Source organism: Abramis brama, assembly GCF_963993115.1.
Source record: "Abramis brama genome assembly, chromosome: 13".
In the NCBI taxonomy this organism is placed as follows: Eukaryota; Metazoa; Chordata; class Actinopteri; order Cypriniformes; family Leuciscidae; genus Abramis; species Abramis brama.
Window position 1 is genome coordinate 21,261,697 of NC_139975.1, and position 22,609 is coordinate 21,284,305.

The 22,609-nt window shown below is 38.0% G+C and overlaps 1 protein-coding gene across 4 annotated transcripts in view; it reads right to left on the minus strand.

Moving 5' to 3' along the window:
• Positions 1-22,609, minus strand: part of mid2 (midline 2) — a 111,400-nt gene that overhangs the window by 9,764 nt on the left and 79,027 nt on the right. For all 4 annotated transcript variants that reach the window (XM_084134119.1, XM_084134120.1, XM_084134117.1 and 1 more), the window contains 5 exons: positions 15,294-15,401; positions 9,273-9,421; positions 7,018-7,145; positions 6,723-6,866; positions 1,253-1,414 (listed from right to left, as the gene is read on the minus strand). In XM_084134119.1, the coding sequence (XP_083990245.1) occupies positions 1,253-1,414; positions 6,723-6,866; positions 7,018-7,145; positions 9,273-9,421; positions 15,294-15,401 (691 nt within the window). The remainder of the gene's footprint in view (positions 1-1,252; positions 1,415-6,722; positions 6,867-7,017; positions 7,146-9,272; positions 9,422-15,293; positions 15,402-22,609) is intronic.

Here is a 22,609-nt window from a genome sequence, read left to right on the forward strand (position 1 = left end):
TTCCTCTAGACATTCCTGTATTTCTCTCTCAAACTCTTCCACAAGGCTGCTGAGAGTCTCTGATGCAATAACCCATCTGAATGCTGTCACCTGGTGCCCTGTCTCTTGATTGAGTTCTTTGCTGTGAGAAGGCTGGGTGACAGCTTAGGTGAGGGACCTGGGCTTTCCCAGATCTCTCTATCTCTCACACACAGCGGTTCGACACCAAACCAACTGATGGTTCCCATTATTTGCATGCTCGGGTGCTAGTCGCAGATAGAACACCGATAAAGGTATTTAGCGGTTGAGTATGACAGAGCTGCTGCATTTACACTGATGTACCACCACCATATCTACTAGGACTCTGGATATAAGACCTAAGAGGTGTTGAAGGGGTGTGTTAGGCCTGATTTATAGCTCAAATTATCAATAATTTGAGATTATTTGTGTCAGTTCATAACTCTCCCCTACAAATATCCTGTAATAATTGGGGTTCAGAGGGAATATTTCCATTTGCAAATATTTTTTAGCAAATCTTGAGTACATGTGTATAATAATTGTAAATTTTATGTTTGCGTTTTTTTTTTTTAATCGTTTTTTGGTTAAATGCCTGAAATAAGGTCTGTGGTTAAAACAAGCTCATGATGTTTTATTTCATGTTTTATTCTACAACATAAAATACATAAGTAATACCTCACTCATGATTTTTTAAAAGCTTTTATGTAGATTGTACTCAACTCATCTATTCACTAGTCCACTTTTACAGCCTGTTGTGTTTATATTTTTGCTCTTGCAAACTATTCTAACTCAAACTTTCCAACTTGTAGATTTTAAATAAAGACTGAAAGAGTTATCAGAAGCTTGATGGTGGGGATGCTGAAGTCATGTGATAGTGGTGTAGTCTGTTTACAGCCAAACTTTATCTTTTTATTTCTGCTGATTGTATTTAGGCTTCAAAATTCATAGAAGTTGTGTTCATTTTTGCACATTATCATACGTGTAAGAATCATAAACTTCTGTCAGTGACAGAGCTCATTTTCTGCAATAATCCAAAAAAGAATTTGAACAAGGGTGATGATAACTTCCGGGTTGCCTACAAAAATACATCATCCCTGCAGTGCTATATATTTCTGAGTTAATGTTGACTCAATGTTGTGTAAAATAAATGTTAATTTTGTGGATATATAATTCATAATACTTTCTAGATATTGACTGCCATATCGACTGACCACTAGCATGAGGTTTATTGATCCTTGCATCGCACTGGACTTACTGTTGGTTTTGAGACGAGCAGGTTCACTGTTTCTGCTGCCTGCCTGGTTGATAGCCTTGACGAAAAAGATGTAACGGGTGCCACTCTGCAGGCCATGGACTGTGTAGTGATTCTGCTTGATATTGGGCACAATCATCCAGCTATCTACAGAGTTATACAGACCTGCAAGACAAGAGAGAGAGCACAATATTAATGACAGATGCCAGTGCAATAATCACCACGTGCAAATAAATATTTGAACACATTGTGATTCTAAAAAGGGAATGGTACATATGAAGTTCATTATTCGAGGCATGTCTATTTCTGTTTGATGAGAAACAGAAACAGATCCTTCGGATGAGACGTTAAACCGAGGTCCTGACTATCTGAGGTCATTAAAAATCCCAAATTTGCCCTTTGGCCTCTGTCCATCATGGCCTCCTAATCATCCCTATATATACTGATTGGCTTCATCCTTTTCACCAATAAGATGGTGTATGGTGGGCGTTCTGGGGCAATATGGCTGCCGTCGCATCATCCAGGTGGATGCTGCACATTGGTGGTGGTTGAGGAGATTCCTCCTTCCATATGTAAAAGCGCTTTGAGTACCTAGAAAAGCGCTATATAAATGTAATGCATTATTATTATAAAACACATATAGCACACGTTCGGAGAGAGACTCAGGATGTTTGCCTCAGGCAAATAGAGATGCCCCCCAGCCAGTCTCTCATGGTGATCCATTTGCCCAGAATGCCTTTAGGAAACATCAACACTTCCATTAAAACCACTGGCATTGCCACTCAAGGTATGCCAAAGTTATTTTCTTTATGAAATAATTATAATAGTAACAATATTAATACAAAATTATAATGATGATAATCCATCTATCTTATTAATAATAATTATAAAATATATTTAAATCATTAAAATATATTTATATAACTTATAATAACAACAACAATATATTTAGCCACTGGCCAGCCTGCTTTCTAGATCAGTATTAGCAATTTATAAAAATCCATATCGTTCAACCATTAAAGAAAACAGCTTTCAGCCGGTAAAAATATCCCTTTCGCAAAGACATTTACTGCATCATTCAGCTGAATGTAAACCACATGTTGCCTGCTTATAAATGTAATTGCACATTATATCTGTAAGTATGCAAGTAAATGATCACTGGATAAAAAAGAAAACAAAGCTTGTAAAGTATTAACCATTTTCTTCCAGCATCTGCATGTCGCTAATATTTTTTCATGAGCAAAAAAGTCATTTGATCCATGTCCATAACAAAAAGGCGTTTGATGTTGTTTGATGAATCGAATTAGAATAACAGAGTACAATATGCTGCTTACATTGTAAATTCTCTGCTGTTGCTTGACATTCAGAGGGAGAGAGACTTCAAAAGAGGTTCAGATGAAGGTATGTGTCACTGGCTAAAAAAAAGCAGTGTGAATAGGGATCCTAGATTGTACAAGTGAGTGAGTGTGTGTGTGTGTTGGCAGATGAAAGGGAGCCAAAACACAAGACTGGAACGGGGCTGCTCCCAATACTGTCGTCAAATCTAAACTAGACTTTTATGTTTCTATTGTGTGCGTGCATGTGTGTGTTTCCATGACCGTGCATGTGTTTAGATGTCACCAATGCCAATAGGACACATAGATAAGAATTAATCCTAGTGCATTACGAGTATGTATGAGCATGTGATATGATTCCACAAGAACACATTTTCCTGCACCCAGAAAAAACATACGGTCACATTCACTTCAACAATGTCCCACTTCTCATCGGTGGCCACTGTGGACTGTGTCTTCATTTCAAATTCACATTCTTGGGCAGCTCTCCAAAGCCCAGCTTATGAATATCTTAAGGTACAAAGACCTAGGCTTTGGCAGTAACCGCTGTCAAATAATAACTCCCCAAAAAGCAACCGAAACCTTGCAGCAAGATCCACTGTCTTACAATGGCCGACGGCATCAAGCAAACATAATATGACAACTAATCAATGGCTGGCTGACCAGTCCTGTGATTATCTGTGCTTTGAAATTCACTTCAGATATAAGATGAGCAATATCCACCACCAGGGATAAATCATAGAAGTAGGACAGGAATATTGGGAATATTGTGAGAATGTCAGAGAGGTGTGCATCAACCAGAAAGCTGTGTTCAGCTTGAAGCATGATATTTAAGCAACAAGGTAAGATACATCTTCAAGAGTAGATTTACATCCTTTCTAAATCATAAACATTGTGAAAACAGCTGAACGTCATTCCAAAATCTGACAGGGAAGATTTAGTGATGTATAAAACCCTTGCACAAATGGTCTAACTTTTCCTGGACCAACACATTGTGAGGAAGCTAAAACTTGATTCTGTCTACCTTCTATACTCATGCTGGCCTTCTAAACACATTAGTTTGACCTCAAATAAGCAAACAATATTATTACATACAAATTAGAATATATTTTATAGGTCTTTTTCTTGCATGTCAGAGCTGATTGCAGTTTCTTCATCAAAACCAATTCATATGAGCTCCACAATCAACAATACTTACCTCTGAGAATGAATAAGCATATATTTGACAGCTAAAGGTCACAATCTGTCTGCAGCGGCACTAAACCCATTACCAGACCAGAATACAATATAATGAAATATGAAATATGTGCAATCTAGAAATGCAGATAACAGATCAGGACTGGACAAAACCGTTTTGGTGATTATTGACATCCACTGTATATAGACAATATAATATATACATTATTATTGTATATATTAGTGCGGCCAAGCTGATTAATCACATCTAACAAAAAGTGTGTATTTATATAATATATGTTTGTGTTTATATATATGTACTGTATATACTTAAATCTCAAAATATATTCTTTTGTGCTGCACAGAAGTATGCATCCCTTTAATTTCTGATGAACTGATATTACATGCATGCTGTAAAAAATTTAAAATACTATTTCAGTCCTACTTTAAAATGTCATGTTTATTTCAATGTTACTTGCCATAACTTAGTAATTACTTGCTGTTTCTTTTGTGAAATGAGTGAAAACTGTTTCAAAGTAAATCCTACCCATTTTTTTTTCTTCAGTGTAGTAGCTGACTGTTAATACAAGCTCTCTTACGGTCAACACACTCGGACTGCTCTCTGCGTGGGTTTGTCTATACACGTGGGTTTTTCAAGGTTGCAGAGCACATTGAGCATATGCTTTGTGAGGACATGCATAATCAAATGAATGAGTTTTGCAGGAAAACAGACAGAATCAGATGACCGTAAGTCATTTGTTAGACTGGTTTGACCTCATTGCTGTTTGCAACAACTGTCAGCTTTACAGTTGTTCGACCACATGTTTTCTGGCCCTCGTAACATCCACGTCTCTTCCGTTTTCTATAATCTACCCATGAGTCACGGCACGCATCCCTGAGCTAGAGGTGCACATGTCAGATTAGGTGATGTGGCCCGTTTCCTCAGCCAGGACAGCGGCATTTGCATACTGTTTGCCGCAGGTTAGCATGCCAGTCCAGTGGCTTGTCTCACTATCAATCAATGTCACAATGAGAGCGGAGCAAAGAGCATTAGCTCGTGTCAGATCTCATCAGGGCTGATGCCAGGCCAGTGCCCTCACTTTCCCAGGCTTGACGATAAACCTGAGCCACTCTTTCAACAGCACCTTGAACGACTCTCTTCCCAAATGAAAGAGCAAAGAAGTGTTCCTGCTTTTAAATCTATTTTACAGCTAGTTTTGGCAGATGCATATGAATTCTAGGCATGTTTAATTGATCACGAAAAGTTGGCTTTCCAGTCATGGCAGCTGTGCAATTACACATATTGGACTCATGTGCATTGCAGGGGAAAAGTATTGATTTTTACATAGCACATGACTGTTATTTTGTATGTCAAAAGAACGCTGCTGGCATGCATACTGACGGATCACAATAAATGATTGTTATGAAAAAGATCCTCCGTGTTATCCAGCCTGAGCCCTTGAATTTGATGCTTTTACTGAAGGCTTGCGAAATGTAATACACTTTTGCTAAAGGGAACATAAAAGAAGCCATCAATTTCACTGGCCTGCAAACATGAAAAACAATAACAAAACAATATATGATTCCATTAAAAATGCCTTGAAACTACACATGATTGAAGCTCCCCACAGAAGGAAATCCATCTAAAGCTGATAAATCTTGAATGGGGGCCACTTTTTACCACTTTTCCTGATTTGGCCAATGGCTGAGAAAATGCGTGAGCAAAGGCTCACATTTCTTCTCATGGGAGTGAAGAGTACGCATCTAAGAATTGGAGCATTTAGGCATCTGCATTCAAAGACGCAATGCTGTAAAAAGGTCTGGGAAGAAAGCATTGCTCTCCATTTCTGCGTCTGTTTGTCTGTATCCTCTAAGGAGCCTGCGGTAGCACTGTGGATGTTCCTGGGCTTCTAAACTATCAGCGGTTGAAATGAATATACTGTTATTTACCAAAGCGGGCTGAATGGGAACTGAGGAGCAGGTTTGCGAGTGAGAGAGCGAGAGAGGAAAATGCTGTCTCTTTACTTTACTCTTTATGCCTGTCAGAGTGCTTCACTGGCCCTTCAAGCAATTAAACAACTCTTTCACTCCACATATATGTAAAATCTAGACTTCATACTTTTATTTACAAGAGCATAAAAAGATATGGGGGAACATGTATGTGTTAAAAAAATGCTATGATTCCTTTGGAATTTTATGGGTGCATAGCAGTAGTTTTGGCGCTTCAAAATAATGCAAAATGTGGAATAAAATGCTAAATGTAACTAATAATATAAAAATACAATTATAAACACTACTGTTGAAAAGTCTGTAAGATTTTTTTATTTTTTTTTAATTAAAACTTTTATTCAGAAAGAACATTAAATTGATCAAAAGTGACAATCGATTTCAAATAAAATTGTTTTTATTCATCAAAGAATCCTGATATAATTATTATCACGCTTTCCACAAAAATATGTTTTAACATTAATAATAATAAATGTTTCTTGAGCATCAAATCCGCATATTAGAATGATTTTTAAGTAATGTCATTACAGGAATAAATTGTTAAAATACATTTAAATAGAAAAAAAGAAAAGAAAAAGAAATGGTATCTTTTATTGTAATTTTGATCAATGAATGATTGAATAATTTAATAAATGTAGCCTTGGTGAGCATACAGGAATTCTTTAAAAAAAACTAAAAATTCTTACAGAAATCACACTTCTGAAAGGTAATGTATATGTATAAATAAAATAAATTGAAATTAAATAAATAAAATCTATAATATTTAGGCTATAATGTTTTTTCTTTACAAAAGTTGCAAAATGTTCCTATTCAGCCTTTGTAAAGTCACTTGATGATACTAGAAGCTCTAATGTAACGGTTGTGTATAGAAGCAAAAGCAGTTGAAAAGTATAAATGAGGGATTGATGGTAAAAGAGTGAGATCCTGTGCTGAGTAAGGCATGTATTTAGACTCACTGATGAAGTTGGTCTGGCCAGTGTAGATGGTGTACTGAAGCTCATAGGAGGTGACGCTGAATTCATCTTCAGAAGTCCAGTGCACTGTAATGGTGTCATGAGAGGCTGTGCAGAGCTCTTCACGTATAGAGGGAGGGTTGGGTGCTGGAAAAGGAGGCAAGCGTCAAGACAGGACGTATTGATTTGGTTCCGCCAAGGATGGCTGATTTAATTCTGGCCATGTATTCATTAACTTTGCACTAGATACAAGGAAAACACTCGTTGAAGGTGGTTTCAGATTTCTCACTGATTTTACCTGTCAAGTAATCCAGTCCTTCCAGGATTTTCTTTTCTCTGGAGAAATCAAGGGCAAAATTGTCAAAAGCCTGGTTCAGATTGACATCTGGGATGAGGACCTGGGAGGAGGCGGTGGCCATGGCAACTCTGGGTGGAAAGAGGCACTGGCAATTAATTTATAAATGTTTCTATTTACAACAGTCTATTTACAGACAGTATGGCTGGATGTGATTTCACCCAAAGTGACCGAATTATAAACAGCATCTGGCAGCACTCAAATGCAGAGAAATGTGTGCGGCAAATTCAAACCACTGAAATTTTAAGGTTCTTGATTTAAAAAAAAAAAGGATTCTACAGCAAACTGAAAATGCTATACATATATATATATATATATATATATATAAACAGTATATTTAAAGTAAACAGTCAGACAACAACAAAAACATTAAGAGAAGTAAGCTGTTTTTTTTTCTAATTTTTTTTGTCAAAATTGTTGTTTTATTAATATTATTATACGCCCAGCATCAGGTCTATTATGCTGCATTTACACTGTCTAATGCACAGATACACTCACCTAAAGGATTATTAGGAACACCTGTTCAATTTCTCATTAATGCAATTATCTAATCAACCAATCACATGGCAGTTGCTTCAATGCATTTAGGAGTGTGGTCCTGGTCAAGACAATCTCCTGAACTCCAAACTGAATGTCAGAATGGGAAAGAAAGGTGATTTAAGCAATTTTGAGCGTGGCATGGTTGTTGGTGCCAGACGGCCGGTCTGAGTATTTCACAATCTGCTCAGTTACTGGGATTTTCACGCACAACCATTTCTAGGGTTTACAAAGAATGGTGTGAAAAGGGAAAAACATCCAGTATGCGGCAGTCATGTGGGCGAAAATGCCTTGTTGATGCTAATGGTCAGAGGAGAATGGGCCGACTGATTCAAGCTGATAGAAGAGCAACTTTGACTGAAATAACCACTCGTTACAAAAGAGGTATGCAGCAAAGCATTTGTGAAGCCACAACACGCACAACCTTGAGGCGGATGGGCTACAACAGCAGAAGACCACACTGGGTACCACTCATCTCCACTACAAATAGGAAAAAGCTACAATTTGCACGAGCTCACCAAAATTGGACAGTTGAAGACTGGAAAAATGTTGCCTGGTCTGATGAGTCTCAATTTCTGTTGAGACATGTCAGATGGTAGAGTCAGAATTTGGCGTAAACAGAATGAGAACATGGATCCATCATGCCTTGTTACCACTGTGCAGGCTGGTGGTGGTGGTGTAATGGTGTGGGGGATGTTTTCTTGGCACACTTTAGGCCCCTTAGTGCCAATTGGGCATCGTTTAAATGCCACGGCCTACCTGAGCATTGTTTCTGACCATGTCCATCCCTTTATGACCACCAAGTACCCATCCTCTGATGGCTACTTCCAGCAGGATAATGCACCATGTCACAAAGCTCGAATCATTTCAAATTGGTTTCTTGAACATGACAATGAGTTCACTGTACTAAAATGGCCCCCACAGTCACCAGATCTCAACCCAATAGAGCATCTTTGGGATGTGGTGGAACGGGAGCTTCGTGCCCTGGATGTGCATCCCACAAATCTCCATCAACTGCAAGATGCTATCCTATCAATATGGGCCAACATTTCTAAAGAATGCTTTCAGCACCTTGTTGAATCAGTGCCACGTAGAATTAAGGCAGTTCTGAAGGTGAAAGGGGGTCAAACACAGTATTAGTATGGTGTTCCTAATAATCCTTTAGGTGAGTGTATGTCAAACTGTTTACATGCATTGCTCACCAAGACGGTTATTTTTACCAAGAAGTGCATTTGACTGTTCTCACACACTGTTGTATCACCGTAAGGCATGTGCGCTTGAACGCGTGCAAGCATTTGAAAGCTGTCAGTTGAGACTCAATATCCTAACAGTCAGTATTGCAAAAAGCCAGAAAGGCATTTGGAGAGGTGATGATCAGGCTTATAATAGCAAAGGTTTGATAGATGGCAATCAGACAGCACCAAAAAACATTTTTGTAAAAAGCATGACACCACAAAGTCTTTCTCCACACCTGATGCTGCACAAATGTTGTTAAATATTGAGTCCTGAAGGCATATTTTGTATTATTGTGAATATAAGCCACAAGCAACAGAGCTGAAAGGAGGGGGCGGCACCAGGAAATGTGCAGAGTAGCTGAAAGTTGCCTTCACGCTGACAGCGGTAAGAAGTGCTGGTGTGTGTGTGTGTGTGTGCAGTCTCACCTCTCAGCCACATTCCTGGCCGTCTGGAGGAAGCGGGCGTGGTCATTCTCCTTCAGGCTGTGCTCAGCCTGTGTGATGAGGGCACTCGAGCGCTCCAGGCACTGTCTGCAGTTCGCAATCTGCTGAGCCAACTTCCTCAACTTCATCACCTAAACCCAACACACAAGCCTATTACAATCTATTCACAGTGTTATATGAGAGATAAATGTATGGGGCTGTTATCGCAACTTGCTAAGCTATTAATATTACATACGTTTACGTTCTCCAAGATGTTTGAAAAATAATAGACCCTAATGGAGCTTTTTTTTTTTTTAAATCAAAAACTCATTATCACCCCTTGGCTCATCATCAGAGCTAAATGAGCACTTTGCTTTGTTTGCTTTTTTGTGTAATTACAGCAGAGAAACAATAAAGTGATGGAGTCTAATCCTCTAATTCTTAAAAAAACATAGAACACTCTTTAAAGACTGAATTAGCACTGTTAAAAAACGTCTGAAAGGAAAATCTAATGCATATTTCAGGATGTATTGGATGTCTATAAAAATTTGTGAGCCAAATCAATTAGACAAAGTCTCAGAGATGTTATCAAGAAAAGAGTATGGCCAAATTCAGACCGCTGTACAAAGAATCTAATTTAATGTTGAAATAGCTTTAAATGTTTAATATTTCTAGTGTCTAGCTGGATAGCTTTTCAGATTTTCCCTGTCCTTGTATAAAATTCATCTCTCTGCATTAATATAGAATTGAACTAATGTGTGGTCACAGGTCAGCTTATTTCGGCTACTTTACAAGGACTTCAAATGTGGCTTATCCAATTGACCCTTCGCTAAGCCACGCCCAAAAACCGCCACAGGCCAATCGTGGCTTAGCAACCGCAACTAGGCGCGGGAGGTCTGGCAAGCTTTCGAGCGAGGGAAACATGCCGAAGCGTTGTGCGTATGGATTGTGCAAATCTGATACCCGGTATCCTAAAAGTTTGGACGGGGTGGTGGATTTTGTTCCCTTCCCGAAACCTAAAACCCAAGGGGAGAAATGCCAGGCGTCATCTCATATATATAGTGTTTTTAACAATGTAGATTGTTCCAAAGCAGCTTTACATTGATAATAGGAAATTAAAAGTAAAGTGTTTTGGCTTTATAGCAGCTCTAGAATAAAGTTATTGTCCAGCTCGTGGATCAAGCAGTGTGATTAAAGGCAAGACGGAGGCTCACTGACATAACTTAACGTGGTCAGGCTAATGTCTTGCGTTTATTCCACAATACATATGGATAAGCTGTTTGTTTTATAAATATTAGAATATTTTCAAATTTCACTTACCCTGCTGGGCATGCACATAGCTGTTCCTCAAATTTGTGTGTTTCCCATTTGAATGGTCAGCATATGAGGCGGTTGCTGCTTGCGCTGGGACCTAACGTTATGCTTTAACTTCAATTTTGATGAAATTATTCTCTAATCGTTTGCATATTATGTCGTGGATATAGCCCTCGAATGCATACTGCAGTATTGCACTCTCATATTTTCACCTGTTTGCCAAAAATGACTAATTATCTCCTTAGGAATGTCTGAAACCAGTGCATACATACTGTAATAGACGTGCCAGGCGCAAAAGCTTGACAGGCGTAGCAACAGTAACTAAGGAGGGCGGGGCTTAGCGAAGGGTCAATTAGAATTGACTAATATTAGATTCACTGTGTTTCTGAATGTGCTTAGTTTGCACTGATCCAGGCCTACTGTATCATACAGTTTACTACCGTTAACAAATTTGGGGTTGGTAAGATTTTTTTTTAATGTTTCTGAAAATGTCTTGAATATGAAATCATTGCTGGTTTGGTGCTTAAGAAACATTTCTATTATTATCAGTGTTAAAAAAGCAGTTGTGCTACTTAATATTTTTGTGGAAACTGTAATACTTTTTTTCAGGATTCTTTGACGAATATTGTAAGTTGATTATTATTTTTTTTTTTTTTACAAGATTAATGTCTTTACTGTTAATCAATTTAATGCATCTTTACTGTTAATCAATTTAATGCATCCTTGCTGACAAAAAGTATTATTATATATATATATATATATATATATATATATATATATATATATATATATATTTTTTTTTTTAAATGACTGGGCCCAAACTTTTTAATAGTAGTGTATAATTTTGGGTTGTGTCCATCAAGATTAATTATAAAAATAAATTAATCAAATGTAATGTTGTGCATTTGATCTGCAAAGCATTTATAATTCTCTAGATTTTCCGAAAATAGGCATTACTACATCCCATGCTTCATTATGAAACATACTGAGTTGAATTAACAGAAAAAATAAAAGAATTTCCAGCTATATAAAGCAAACGTATATATACCACTGCCATAATATAATATATTCAATAGCATGAAATAAGATTTTGCTCATACCGCCCACATTACCTGACCACAGATTCACTATGAATCAGCTTTTATTCATATAACCGCATGTTTCATGTACGTATACATAATATTTTCTTTTGCGAGAGAATGAGAGACATTAGCTCTGCTTCCTCAATAAGCCAGTTAAATCGGTTAAGCAGGATCTAGCCTATGTCACAGTGTAATTCAATAGAGGAATGAGATGCTTGACAGGAAGGAATCACTGGAAGCATTCAGATAAATCAAGAAATTAGGAGAGAAGAAAACGTTGCTCTGTGCCGCAGTGGATTGCATTAGATCAAATCCGAATCTGACCGCATTTCTTAAAGACAGCTTCAAATGATTCGCTTTGATCAGATGGTTTACTGCCAAAAAGTTTTGGAATTTCAGGACGGCATTAAAGAAATTGGACTGCATCAGAAAAATAAATAGAAAATCATTCAAAAACAAACCAGTAACAAACCAGGCTGAACAGCTAAAGCCTTAGATCAAATCTTAATCTTTGCATCTGGGTTTATGATTCCAAAAGCTCCTTAATACTAGAGTTACAGGCACTTTGTGCTGGAGCTGCATTACTGATGTTTGCAAAAGGCCAGACATAATCTCATGTTGCAGGCTGTGCATGTCAACTGCCGCGCGAGAGTACATCACTGAAGGCCTTACGTAGACACTTCTGATGGAGATTACTGCATTTGTCTGGGACTCTCACATCACACTACCCTAAAACAGAGAAACACAGGCCTGTCTCGTAGCTCAAATCCCTACTTGATAAGAGTGTGAATTCAGGCTGTCAAGATAAAGTGCCTGTGTGCTGCATGCTCACTGTCAAACACAAAACACTACACACAAATGAACTGGAGCACAAAATCAGTATTTTCCTACTGTAAAGTAATATGCTTATGAAATATTTGTTCAAATTTAAGGAAAATAAGTATTTGAACACCCTGCTATTTTGCAAGTTCTCCCACTTGGAAATCATGGAGGGGTCTGAAATTGTCATCGTAGGTGCATGTCCACTGTGAGAGACATAATCTAAAAAAAAAAATCCAGAAATCACAATATATGATTTTTTAACTATTTATTTGTATGATACAGCTGCAAATAAGTATTTGAACACCTGTCTATCAGCTAGAATTCTGACCTTCAAAGACCTGTTAGTCTGCCTTTAAAATGTCCATCTCCACTCCATTTATTATCCTAAATTAGATGCACCTGTTTGAGGTCGTTAGCTGCATAAAGACACCTGTCCACCCCATACAATCAGTAAGAATCCAACTACTAACATGGCCAAGACCAAAGAGCTGTCCAAAGACACTAGAGACAAAATTGTACACCTCCACAAGGCTGGAAAGGGCTACGGGGAAATTGCCAAGCAGCTTGGTGAAAAAAGGTCCACTGTTGGAGCAATCATTAGAAAATGGAAAAAGCTAAACATGACTGTCAATCTCCCTCGGACTGGGGCTCCATGCAAGATCTCACCTCGTGGGGTCTCAATGATCCTAAGAAAGGTGAGAAATCAGCCCAGAACTACACGAGAGGAGCTGGTCAATGACCTGAAAAGAGCTGGGACCACCGTTTCCAAGGTTACTGTTGGTAATACACTAAGACGTCATGGTTTGAAATCATGCATGGCACGGAAGGTTCCCCTGCTTAAACCAATGATGAGTACCATCCCAAGAACACCATCCCTACTGTGAAGCATGGGGGTGGTAGCATCATGTTTTGGGGGTGTTTTTCTGCACATGGGACAGGGCGACTGCACTGTATTAAGGAGAGGATGACCGGGGCCATGTATTGCGAGATTTTGGGGAACAACCTCCTTCCCTCAGTTAGAGCATTGAAGATGGGTCAGGCTGGGTCTTCCAACATGACAATGACCCGAAGCACACAGCCAGGATAACCAAGGAGTGGCTCTGTAAGAAGCATATCAAGGTTCTGGCGTGGCCTAGTCAGTCTCCAGACCTAAACCCAATAGAGAATCTTTGGAGGGAGCTCAAACTCCGTGTTTCTCAGCGACAGCCCAGAAACCTGACTGATCTAGAGAAGATCTGTGTGGAGGAGTGGGCCAAAATCCCTCCTGCAGTGTGTGCAAACCTGGTGAAAAACTACAGGAAACGTTTGACCTCTGTAATTGCAAACAAAGGCTACTGTACCAAATATTAACATTGATTTTCTCAGGTGTTCAAATACTTATTTGCAGCTGTATCATACAAATAAATAGTTAAAAAATCATATATTGTGATTTCTGGATTTTTTTTTTTTGATTATGTCTCTCACAGTGGACATGCACCTACGATGACAATTTCAGACCTCTCCATGATTTCTAAGTGGGAGAACTTGCAAAATAGCATATATATATACACAGTACACAGTAAAACTGTAAAAAATCCCCCTTTCTTCATATACTTAATGCAAATTAACATTCCATTGTTTACATTTATTTTTATTTTGGCCCTTGTAAAGAAAAAAAATCTTTAGTTTAGCATTAGTTATATTCGTAAGTGTCGATTTTTTAGTGTCCTGGAGGAGAACAGTGCTGTCCAGTGTACTGGCCTGCTGTTTATGTTTTTGCTGGTGAAGATTATCGAGGCCCGGTTTCTGTTACACAAGGGAAGCTTCTTAAGTGATGCCACATGGCCAGGGTCCGCTTCAACCGGCCAGGGTCCGCTTCAACCAGCCAAGCTTCCTGTCATAACTTCAACAGTCCTGTTCAAGTAGCATCTTTACATTTCACTGCAACCTCACTCGACGGCCACCTCACTTTGGCCTGTGGACTTTCTGAAAAGATCTCTACAGCCACAACTGATGTCCTCACAACCATATTATTACTCATCTGCACCAGCTTAACCTTCACACACGTTTAAAAAGGGGAGTTTTTAATTCACACAGGGAAAATATGCTGTGATTTCCTCAGCTTTTTCTCCATCTTGTCATCAGACACATCACCAATCTCTCCACACAGCGTAGGGTCCAACAGAGCCTGACAGTCTCTCTCTTGCTATAACAGGGGTAGTGACATGTTCTGGAAGATGTGTTAGAAATGTCAACTCTGTATTTGTGCGCCGTGTGACATACTGTCGAGAATCGAATTCAAATAGGTTTCTCTAAGTGAGTGAAGGCTTGAGCTCTGAAAATCTGTTTCTCTGCCATGTGTGTTTTAAAGGAAACATTCACCAAAAAATGAAGTCTGTCATCATTATTTATCCACTCTCAAGTCATTCCAAACCTGTATGACTTTAGTTCTTCTGTAGAAGATATTTGGAGGAATGTTTCAACTGTTTTTGTCCATACAATGAAAGTCAAAAGGGTACAAAAAAACACTGGGCTCCCACTGACATTCATTATTTGGACAACAAACAAACAAATACAAAATAAAAATAAAAACACAAACATTTTTTAAAATATCTTCTTGAATGAGTGTAATTAAATTATGAAATGTCCATTTTTAGGTGAAAATGAAATAAGCTAAAAAGTTTTAGCTTCCACCTCGATATTTATAAATTGAAAAGCAAATCGAAAACCTTAAATATGACCCAAGTGCGAGATACAAGTCTGACTTAAAATTACAATTCTGGCCGCCCTAATCTGTCTCGGTGGTGCAAATAGAGAGAAACTGTACCTTGGATTCTTTGATCTTGACAGCAATGACCTGTTTCCTCTGGCGAATTATCTCCACCAATTCATCACACTCCTCCACCAGCTTGGCTTCATGCATGGCTGTGTTCACCTGCAGATAAGAGCAAAGAGTTGCATAAAGAAATACAATGGCACTTAATCAGTCCACTGGAATAATTAAGTTTCCCCAGCGTCTCTGCTTCAGTTTATGCAAAATGTCCTGTCTGGAGTGATGTGGACCATGTCATTACGGAAAGGAGACATTTCAGACATTCCTTCCTCAGATCATCCCTGTAAGTAATTACACAAGGTAGTGATATCCCATCAAATCCATCACAGTACTACCCAATCCATACACAAAGATTATTATTCTAGATTGATCCACTTCATTTGTGTTTCACACACACACACACACTTAAATAAACAGATAATAAAACAATTAATTCACACCATTCTTTATTACTGTCATGGCTTCGATCCCATATAAAATGATAATTTTCACAGGACAGCCCATGTGCAGTCAATAAATGCATCAAACATAGTAGGGATGAACCAATATGAACACGGCCAATACCGATAACCGATAATTTCTTTATGTTTGAAAGCCGATAACCGATATATATCGGCCGATAAATCTAAATCCAAATTTTTATGTAATTTCTGAGAGCCTGATTACAAAAACAAAAGTCTCACCATTAAAAGCCATGTCCCAAACACAGAATTATAATGATGGTCTCTAATTTTATGTAGTCTATATGACAGACTTGCTGCACAACTGTATTTTCCTTTTTTGAAGTGATTTCCATCATATTTCAAGCAATTCAAAACCATCATGGTGAACAGTGTGCATCTGAATTGTCTCAGCTGAAGGAAATAATCCATTATTTATCAGCTTTGATATGTTCTTATTAGGCCGATAACAATAACATTAAAAATTAACTGATATCGTCCGATACCGATATGGTGGCTGATATATCGATATATCCCTAAAACATATGCATCATTATAGTCAGAAAAATGCTAACTTTAAGTCAAAATGCCCAATTTAACACCCAGTCAGTCTATCCACAATGAAAGATTGGTATTTTGTACAAAGCTGAGCATTTATTATCTTTTAGATGATTCGCTGTCATCGATCCCACAAAGCCTGGTACAATTCTATCGCTCAGCTGATCTAGAGAATAGAATAGAATAAAAAAAAGCCAGAGGACACATATAGTTAGTCTGAAGCACAGCAACCTTCCCTTCCTATCCACCACTATCTCTGCGCGTTCTGGCTCAGTGGACGAGCACAGTGATGGATGTCTCCTGCTGTTGATGTGTTCCTTATCAGACCTCTTAGCACGCTGTCCTTCCACTGGGGATTAAATACATCCCCATAGCTTTTCTAGGGACTATAAAGGACTCTTCTGAGGTTGGTCGGGAAGTGATGTGTGACCCCACTTTACCGTGGCGCCCTCACCCTACTGGCCTGTTGTAAGTCAGCAAAGACCCTGAAGGCTGACTCGACTCAGACACATGCTGACACCTATAAAGTGTGGTGCTGTGCAGAGACACTTTGTCTACACATTTAGACTGGCCTGGACTGGATTAATGTTTATTGGACACTCAGGAAAGACTGTATCATTGTGGATTGGGGTCTAGTACCAAAAAAAAAAGAGAGTCTGCAATCCCTTACAAACACTTATGCTGAGTCTTAAAGGGAGTTTAACATGGATTTTATTTAAAAACCTAATATGTTGAAAATGTTGTTAAGTTGCAAAATGGTCCCGCTGAAGCAAGCTAGGGTATTCAAAACTACATTAGATTACTACATAAAAGTAAATGCAATGTAATTGTAGTTTCGAATACCCTAGCTTGCTCCATCGGGACCATTTTGCCAACTTAACATAGTGCCTTTGTGACATTGTGCAACATAATAAACTAGACTTGCATATCCTGAAGGAATTTCAGTGCTTGAAATGCTGAAAAAGTTTATGGTGATGAGATTAAAGGTGGTGAGATGTAAAGTAAAACACAATATTGAGGGATAAATAAATGTGAGAAAGAAGACAAATAACAATTCAGTATACAAATATTATCATGATGTAATCTTTTTTGGATAAATTATAAATATGTATCAAGCAGTGTCAATTCAATGTTCAATGCAACAAAAAATGTAGATAAAAAATACATTAAATATCTACAATTATATATATATATATAATGTCAGTGTCAAGCGGAAACCTCGTATCTCCATATTTCGTCCTTTTTTTATTTTTTATAAATGTGACCCTGGATTACAAAACCAGTCACAAGGGAAATTGAGATTTATACATCACCTGACAGCTGAATAAATAAGATTCCATTGATTTATGGTTTGTTAGGATATGACAATATTTGGTCGAGATATGACTATTTGAAAATCTGGAATCTGAGGGCGCAAAAAATCGAAACATTGAAAAAATTGCCTTTAAAGTTGTCCATTTATGTTCGCGATTGTGCTGCATTCACTCACAAAAATAAATGTTTTATGTATTTACGGTAGGAAATTTACAAAATATCTTCATGGAACATGATCTTTAACTTAATATATCATAATGATTTTTGGCATAAAAGAAAAATCGATAATTTTGCCCCATACAATGTTTTGTTGGCTATTGCCACAAAAATACCCGTGCGACATGTGACTGGTCTTGTGATCCAGGGTCACAAATCATTAAAAGTAGTCACCCTTTACGTCTGTCTGTGGGTTTTGCAAATATTTAACCAATAAAATAAAAAGAGCTTGTGACTAAACCTTGTAACCCTATTGGATCCTCATACTGTCATACATACATACAAAAATAAATAATATAAAAAAGTTTTTAAACTATATTGCAGGTATTTGCAGACTTAATCCAGAATATTGTCGCTATTTTAGCAATATCAATATCCTTGCTATACAAAAAAACAAAAACTACTTCATCACTACTTTTAATCTTGTTATCCAGGATTCTTAAACCAAGATACATTTACCTGAGAAGCAAAACTGAGTTATACAATAATAAAACAAGACTTGTCTACTGAGTAAGAAAACTATTTTTGCAGTATTTAACTGCACAGGCTGTGGGTTTTTTTTTTTTTTTGTGCACATTTAACCGTAAAAAGATTCAAGAATGCCTGCACATATTTACTTAAGTTATTTTTGGATTAAGCCCAGATGATAATGTGCACTGCATGTAATGACTGCCGCAAGACTCATTATTGACGAAGCTCATCAATTCCTGACCTTTATCTCTTCATATTGCCACATCCTTAATCTGCTAATCCACAGCGCGGGAAAGACACTGGCTGCTATAAAAAGGTTGTTAATGAGCTCCAGCGGTTCAGTTTGGGTACATAAACAATCTAAAGTGCTGTTGAACAGATGCCACTGAGCAGAGGTCTGTTTTTTGTGGCAGCTCTGATTACTGTGTATCTTTCCCATATGCTGACAGATGGGGCAGGTCTGAGTGCTCTAAGTGCACGGCTGTACAAGGCGCTCCTATGGGGCCTGTCTCATCACCGGAGAGTCCAAGTGGCCCTGTTAAAAATGGATGAGGGAGAGGCATATGCATCACAGCGTGGCGGCCCTCACCACATTGCTGCACACATGTACACTCGGTGGAACAGCAACAAAACAAAGTGTCCCTTTGCACCACAGGGCTAATAACCCACAGTGGCCCAGAGAGAGCACCTGAAATGTCAAGCAAGGGACTGATGGAGTCCAGGCTTCAAATCACCAAAGCTAAAATGGAAATTCCCAATTGAAAGTGCAAAGTTCCCCAGACACCTTCAGTCCCCTGACAGCATCCCTCATGAGTTATTTATACAGGGACTCTCTTAGGACATTTCCTAAAACACTTTGTCTAATGGAATCCATAGAAAACTTTGCCATATATGCTATGTTTCATATAACGCTTACAAAGACGTCACTGCAGATGTTCCTCTCATACAACACAAATGCCGAAGGGTCTATTTGATGTGTGTTTCATCTGGATAACATAATTTGTAGAGAGTTTGCATCTGCAATACATTGCATTCATTCACTGTTTAATGCTACTCAAGCAGACGTTTTTGTGTGAATCTGCTTTGAGATTTTCTGATGTTAGCTAGGGGTGTGACGAGATCTCGTGTTACGAGATCTCGCGAGATTAAAACGCGACGAGATTTCTCGTCGAGGTGAAACTTTGTCTCGTGAGTAAAAAAAAAAAAAAAAAAAAAAAAAACTTTGTCTCGTGAGTTGTTGTGATGTCAGCGTGATGGAGCGTGAGGGTGAAATTTGTATTGAAGATGCCCCTGCCACTTTTAAATCATTTGTGTGCCGGGCCAATCACACACACACTCCGCACACACACACACTCACTGTCCCTCGCTCACTCACTCACTCGCGCGCACACACACACACGCACACTCACTGTAACCGCACTCTCACTCACTCTCGCTCACACTCAACCCGTCGTGGAGGACCGTTAAAATTAAACATGCTAGTCTTTCTGTCGTGAAGCATCACAGACGCGTTGTCGCCCACTATGACACACTATACGAAATGAAACGATCGAATCTTGCGTCCCGACGCCCGTTGTACTTTACGAGTCTCCACGAAACGGATCGTGCCAAAATCGCGCTAAAATAGTGTAATCTGAACCAGGCAGGTAATAAACATTTGACCTATCACGCAAAGAACCTATTAAAGCACTAAGACATGGGAACAGTATAGCTAACATTCACATATCACAAGTCATATCGACATCGCAATATTAAACAATGTTATCGCACATCGCAGCTTTTCCTCATATCGTGCAGCCCTAGTTACTGCCCAAAGGTCTCAACTGCTGCCAGAAATCGTCGACATGCTTATATTCTTGAAAAAGAACATGACCATATCTTAGGCTTATCTTAGTTAATTTATCTCTTTTTCATGCAAAAAAAATGTTTCTGTTTGAACTTGTAGTTTTGAGAGAGCAGTACTTTGATTATGGATACACACTTACTGTTTGCATTTAAAGTGTTATTTCAGTTATTTATATTTATTTTATTTATACTGTTTTATTTTTTTATGTTCGATTTGTGGAAAGGAGTTAGATTTCTCATGTGAAATCGTACAGGGAGAAGTAGAGTTTATAGCAAATCATTTTGCAGTGTTTGCATGTCCTTTACTGCATAGAATTCATTAAAATAGAAGTAAAATAACATTCATTACAAGTTGATTTCAAAATGCACATAAATTGTTTTGCATTTTGTGATTTTCAGTTGAATAAAAGACTATTTTCCATTCATATATTTCATCATTGAGGATTTCTTAAAAATTGTGTAAAAATCTCGTCTTGTCTCGTTCTCGTGAACCCAATCTCGTGTCTCGTCTCGTCTCGTGGAGTAAGCGTCTCGTCACACCCCTAATGTTAGCAGATGTTACCCTTAAAATAGAAAGTGATGCATTCCAGATGATGCCCTTATTGACAGACATCTTAGGGCCATACCCAGCTATATACTCTAGGGGAAAGTTACAGTATTCAAAGTAATGATGTGTGTTCAATACACATTGACTCAAGTAAAAATTTTCTACAAGTTTAAACTAACAACTGAAAACTGCTTATGAGGCTGAATATGCTGCTTAACCTGAATGATCCACAGCAAAAACCAGACAGCTTCCTGCGTCTCTCATATGGGCTGTCCTGTGAAAATGATTGACAGGCAGAAAGCATCTTAAAGTCTTTTGGTTGGCTAAATTGGGGCATATTTTATTATTATTACATAAATAATCTATAGCACATTCACATTACATTAGCAGCATATGTGGCAAAATGTTAATTACCATGGAAGATAATTCTGATTTGTATGCTTTTTGGGTCTCAGTTTGGCCACAGTAATGCGCTTACAATTGAAACTCAACTATAGCAGCATTACAAGGGATTTAAAGAAATAAACAGAAATAAATGGAAATTTTGTCATAATTTGACATTCTTTCTTCTGTGGAACACAAAAGAAGATATTTTGAAGGATGTTTCAAATGTCTTTGTACATTTGATGAAAGTCAATGGGATAAAAAAACAACAACAACAAAAATACAAATTTACCTTACTGATCTCCATTGTAAGGACATAAAACAACATTGAGTTCTCATAATAGTTTCTTTTGAGTTCCACTGAAGAAAAAAAGTCAAAGGTTTGGAGCGACGGTGAGTAAATGATGACAGAATTTTTATTCTAATCAGAAATGTGAAACTTATTTAAAGCAGTTACATAAATCATTTAATAAAAATATTCATAACTTGAGAAGTAAAGGTGTTTAAATGGTCCCTTTTAAGGTATGGATAGAACTGAACTGCATACTATGTACTTTATCATGACTACAAGAGTAAAGAGCAAAATAGCATAATTTAACTGGCTGCTTGAAAAGTAAAATTCTAGATGTTGCATTTTGATGCACATTTTCTGTTCATGCCAGTTCATATATAAATTCAAAGGAAGAACGAAGTTCACAGCTGAGGAATTTTGGGTCAAACCTTCAGCATTTAATCTCCAAGACATTTAATTTGCAGTGCTCCTGAAATCTGCTTTAACATTATCACACCTCATTCAATCCTCAATAATTTACTGTGCCTTTCAAATAAACATGACACAGCAGGCCTGGCCGAATTCTGAAGATTGACAAGATCTAGACTTTAATAATTACGTAGAAAAATCACACGGAAGGCAGTTAAACCTTTTTTTGGATTGGTTTAACGGTTTTAAATCACCTTACATGTAGCTGGGGATTTACTGCAGAAAGCTGTTTTTAAACGCTTCAAACTGTACGCCCTCTTCCATGCTAACTCACTCAGCTGAGTTGTGATCTACATTGTTTGTGTGCTCAAAGCAGCCGGTGCTATGCACAGATTTTTTTATGTGCGGTTCAGCTGAGGTCAGAGACGTGATACGCATGCAGTCCCCCTGGGGCTCAACAAGACGGATTCAGCTAATGAAGTAACAATGCCTTGTCACCTGCTTTCTTTTCTCAAACGGCAAGGACAACCATCCAGACAGAGTCATTAAAAAGGATGCTCACATTTGAATTTCCCTTGTGCCTGATGTCTTAGTGCTGATCTTGAGTCATATTTGGAGTAAGAACAACTTCCTCAGCCGATGTTCAAGGTGACATCAAGCAAAGGCCTAAATATATCCCTGGTGCCTTGTTTGTCTTGCATTTAATAAGCTTTGATTCAAAGATAAATACTAATTGACTTTCAAAAGAACCGTTTATCATGTGTGCTGATGTGTATGCATAAATATGCCACATCACTACCAAACAGCAGCTGCAAATATAGACTTTATGCACCAG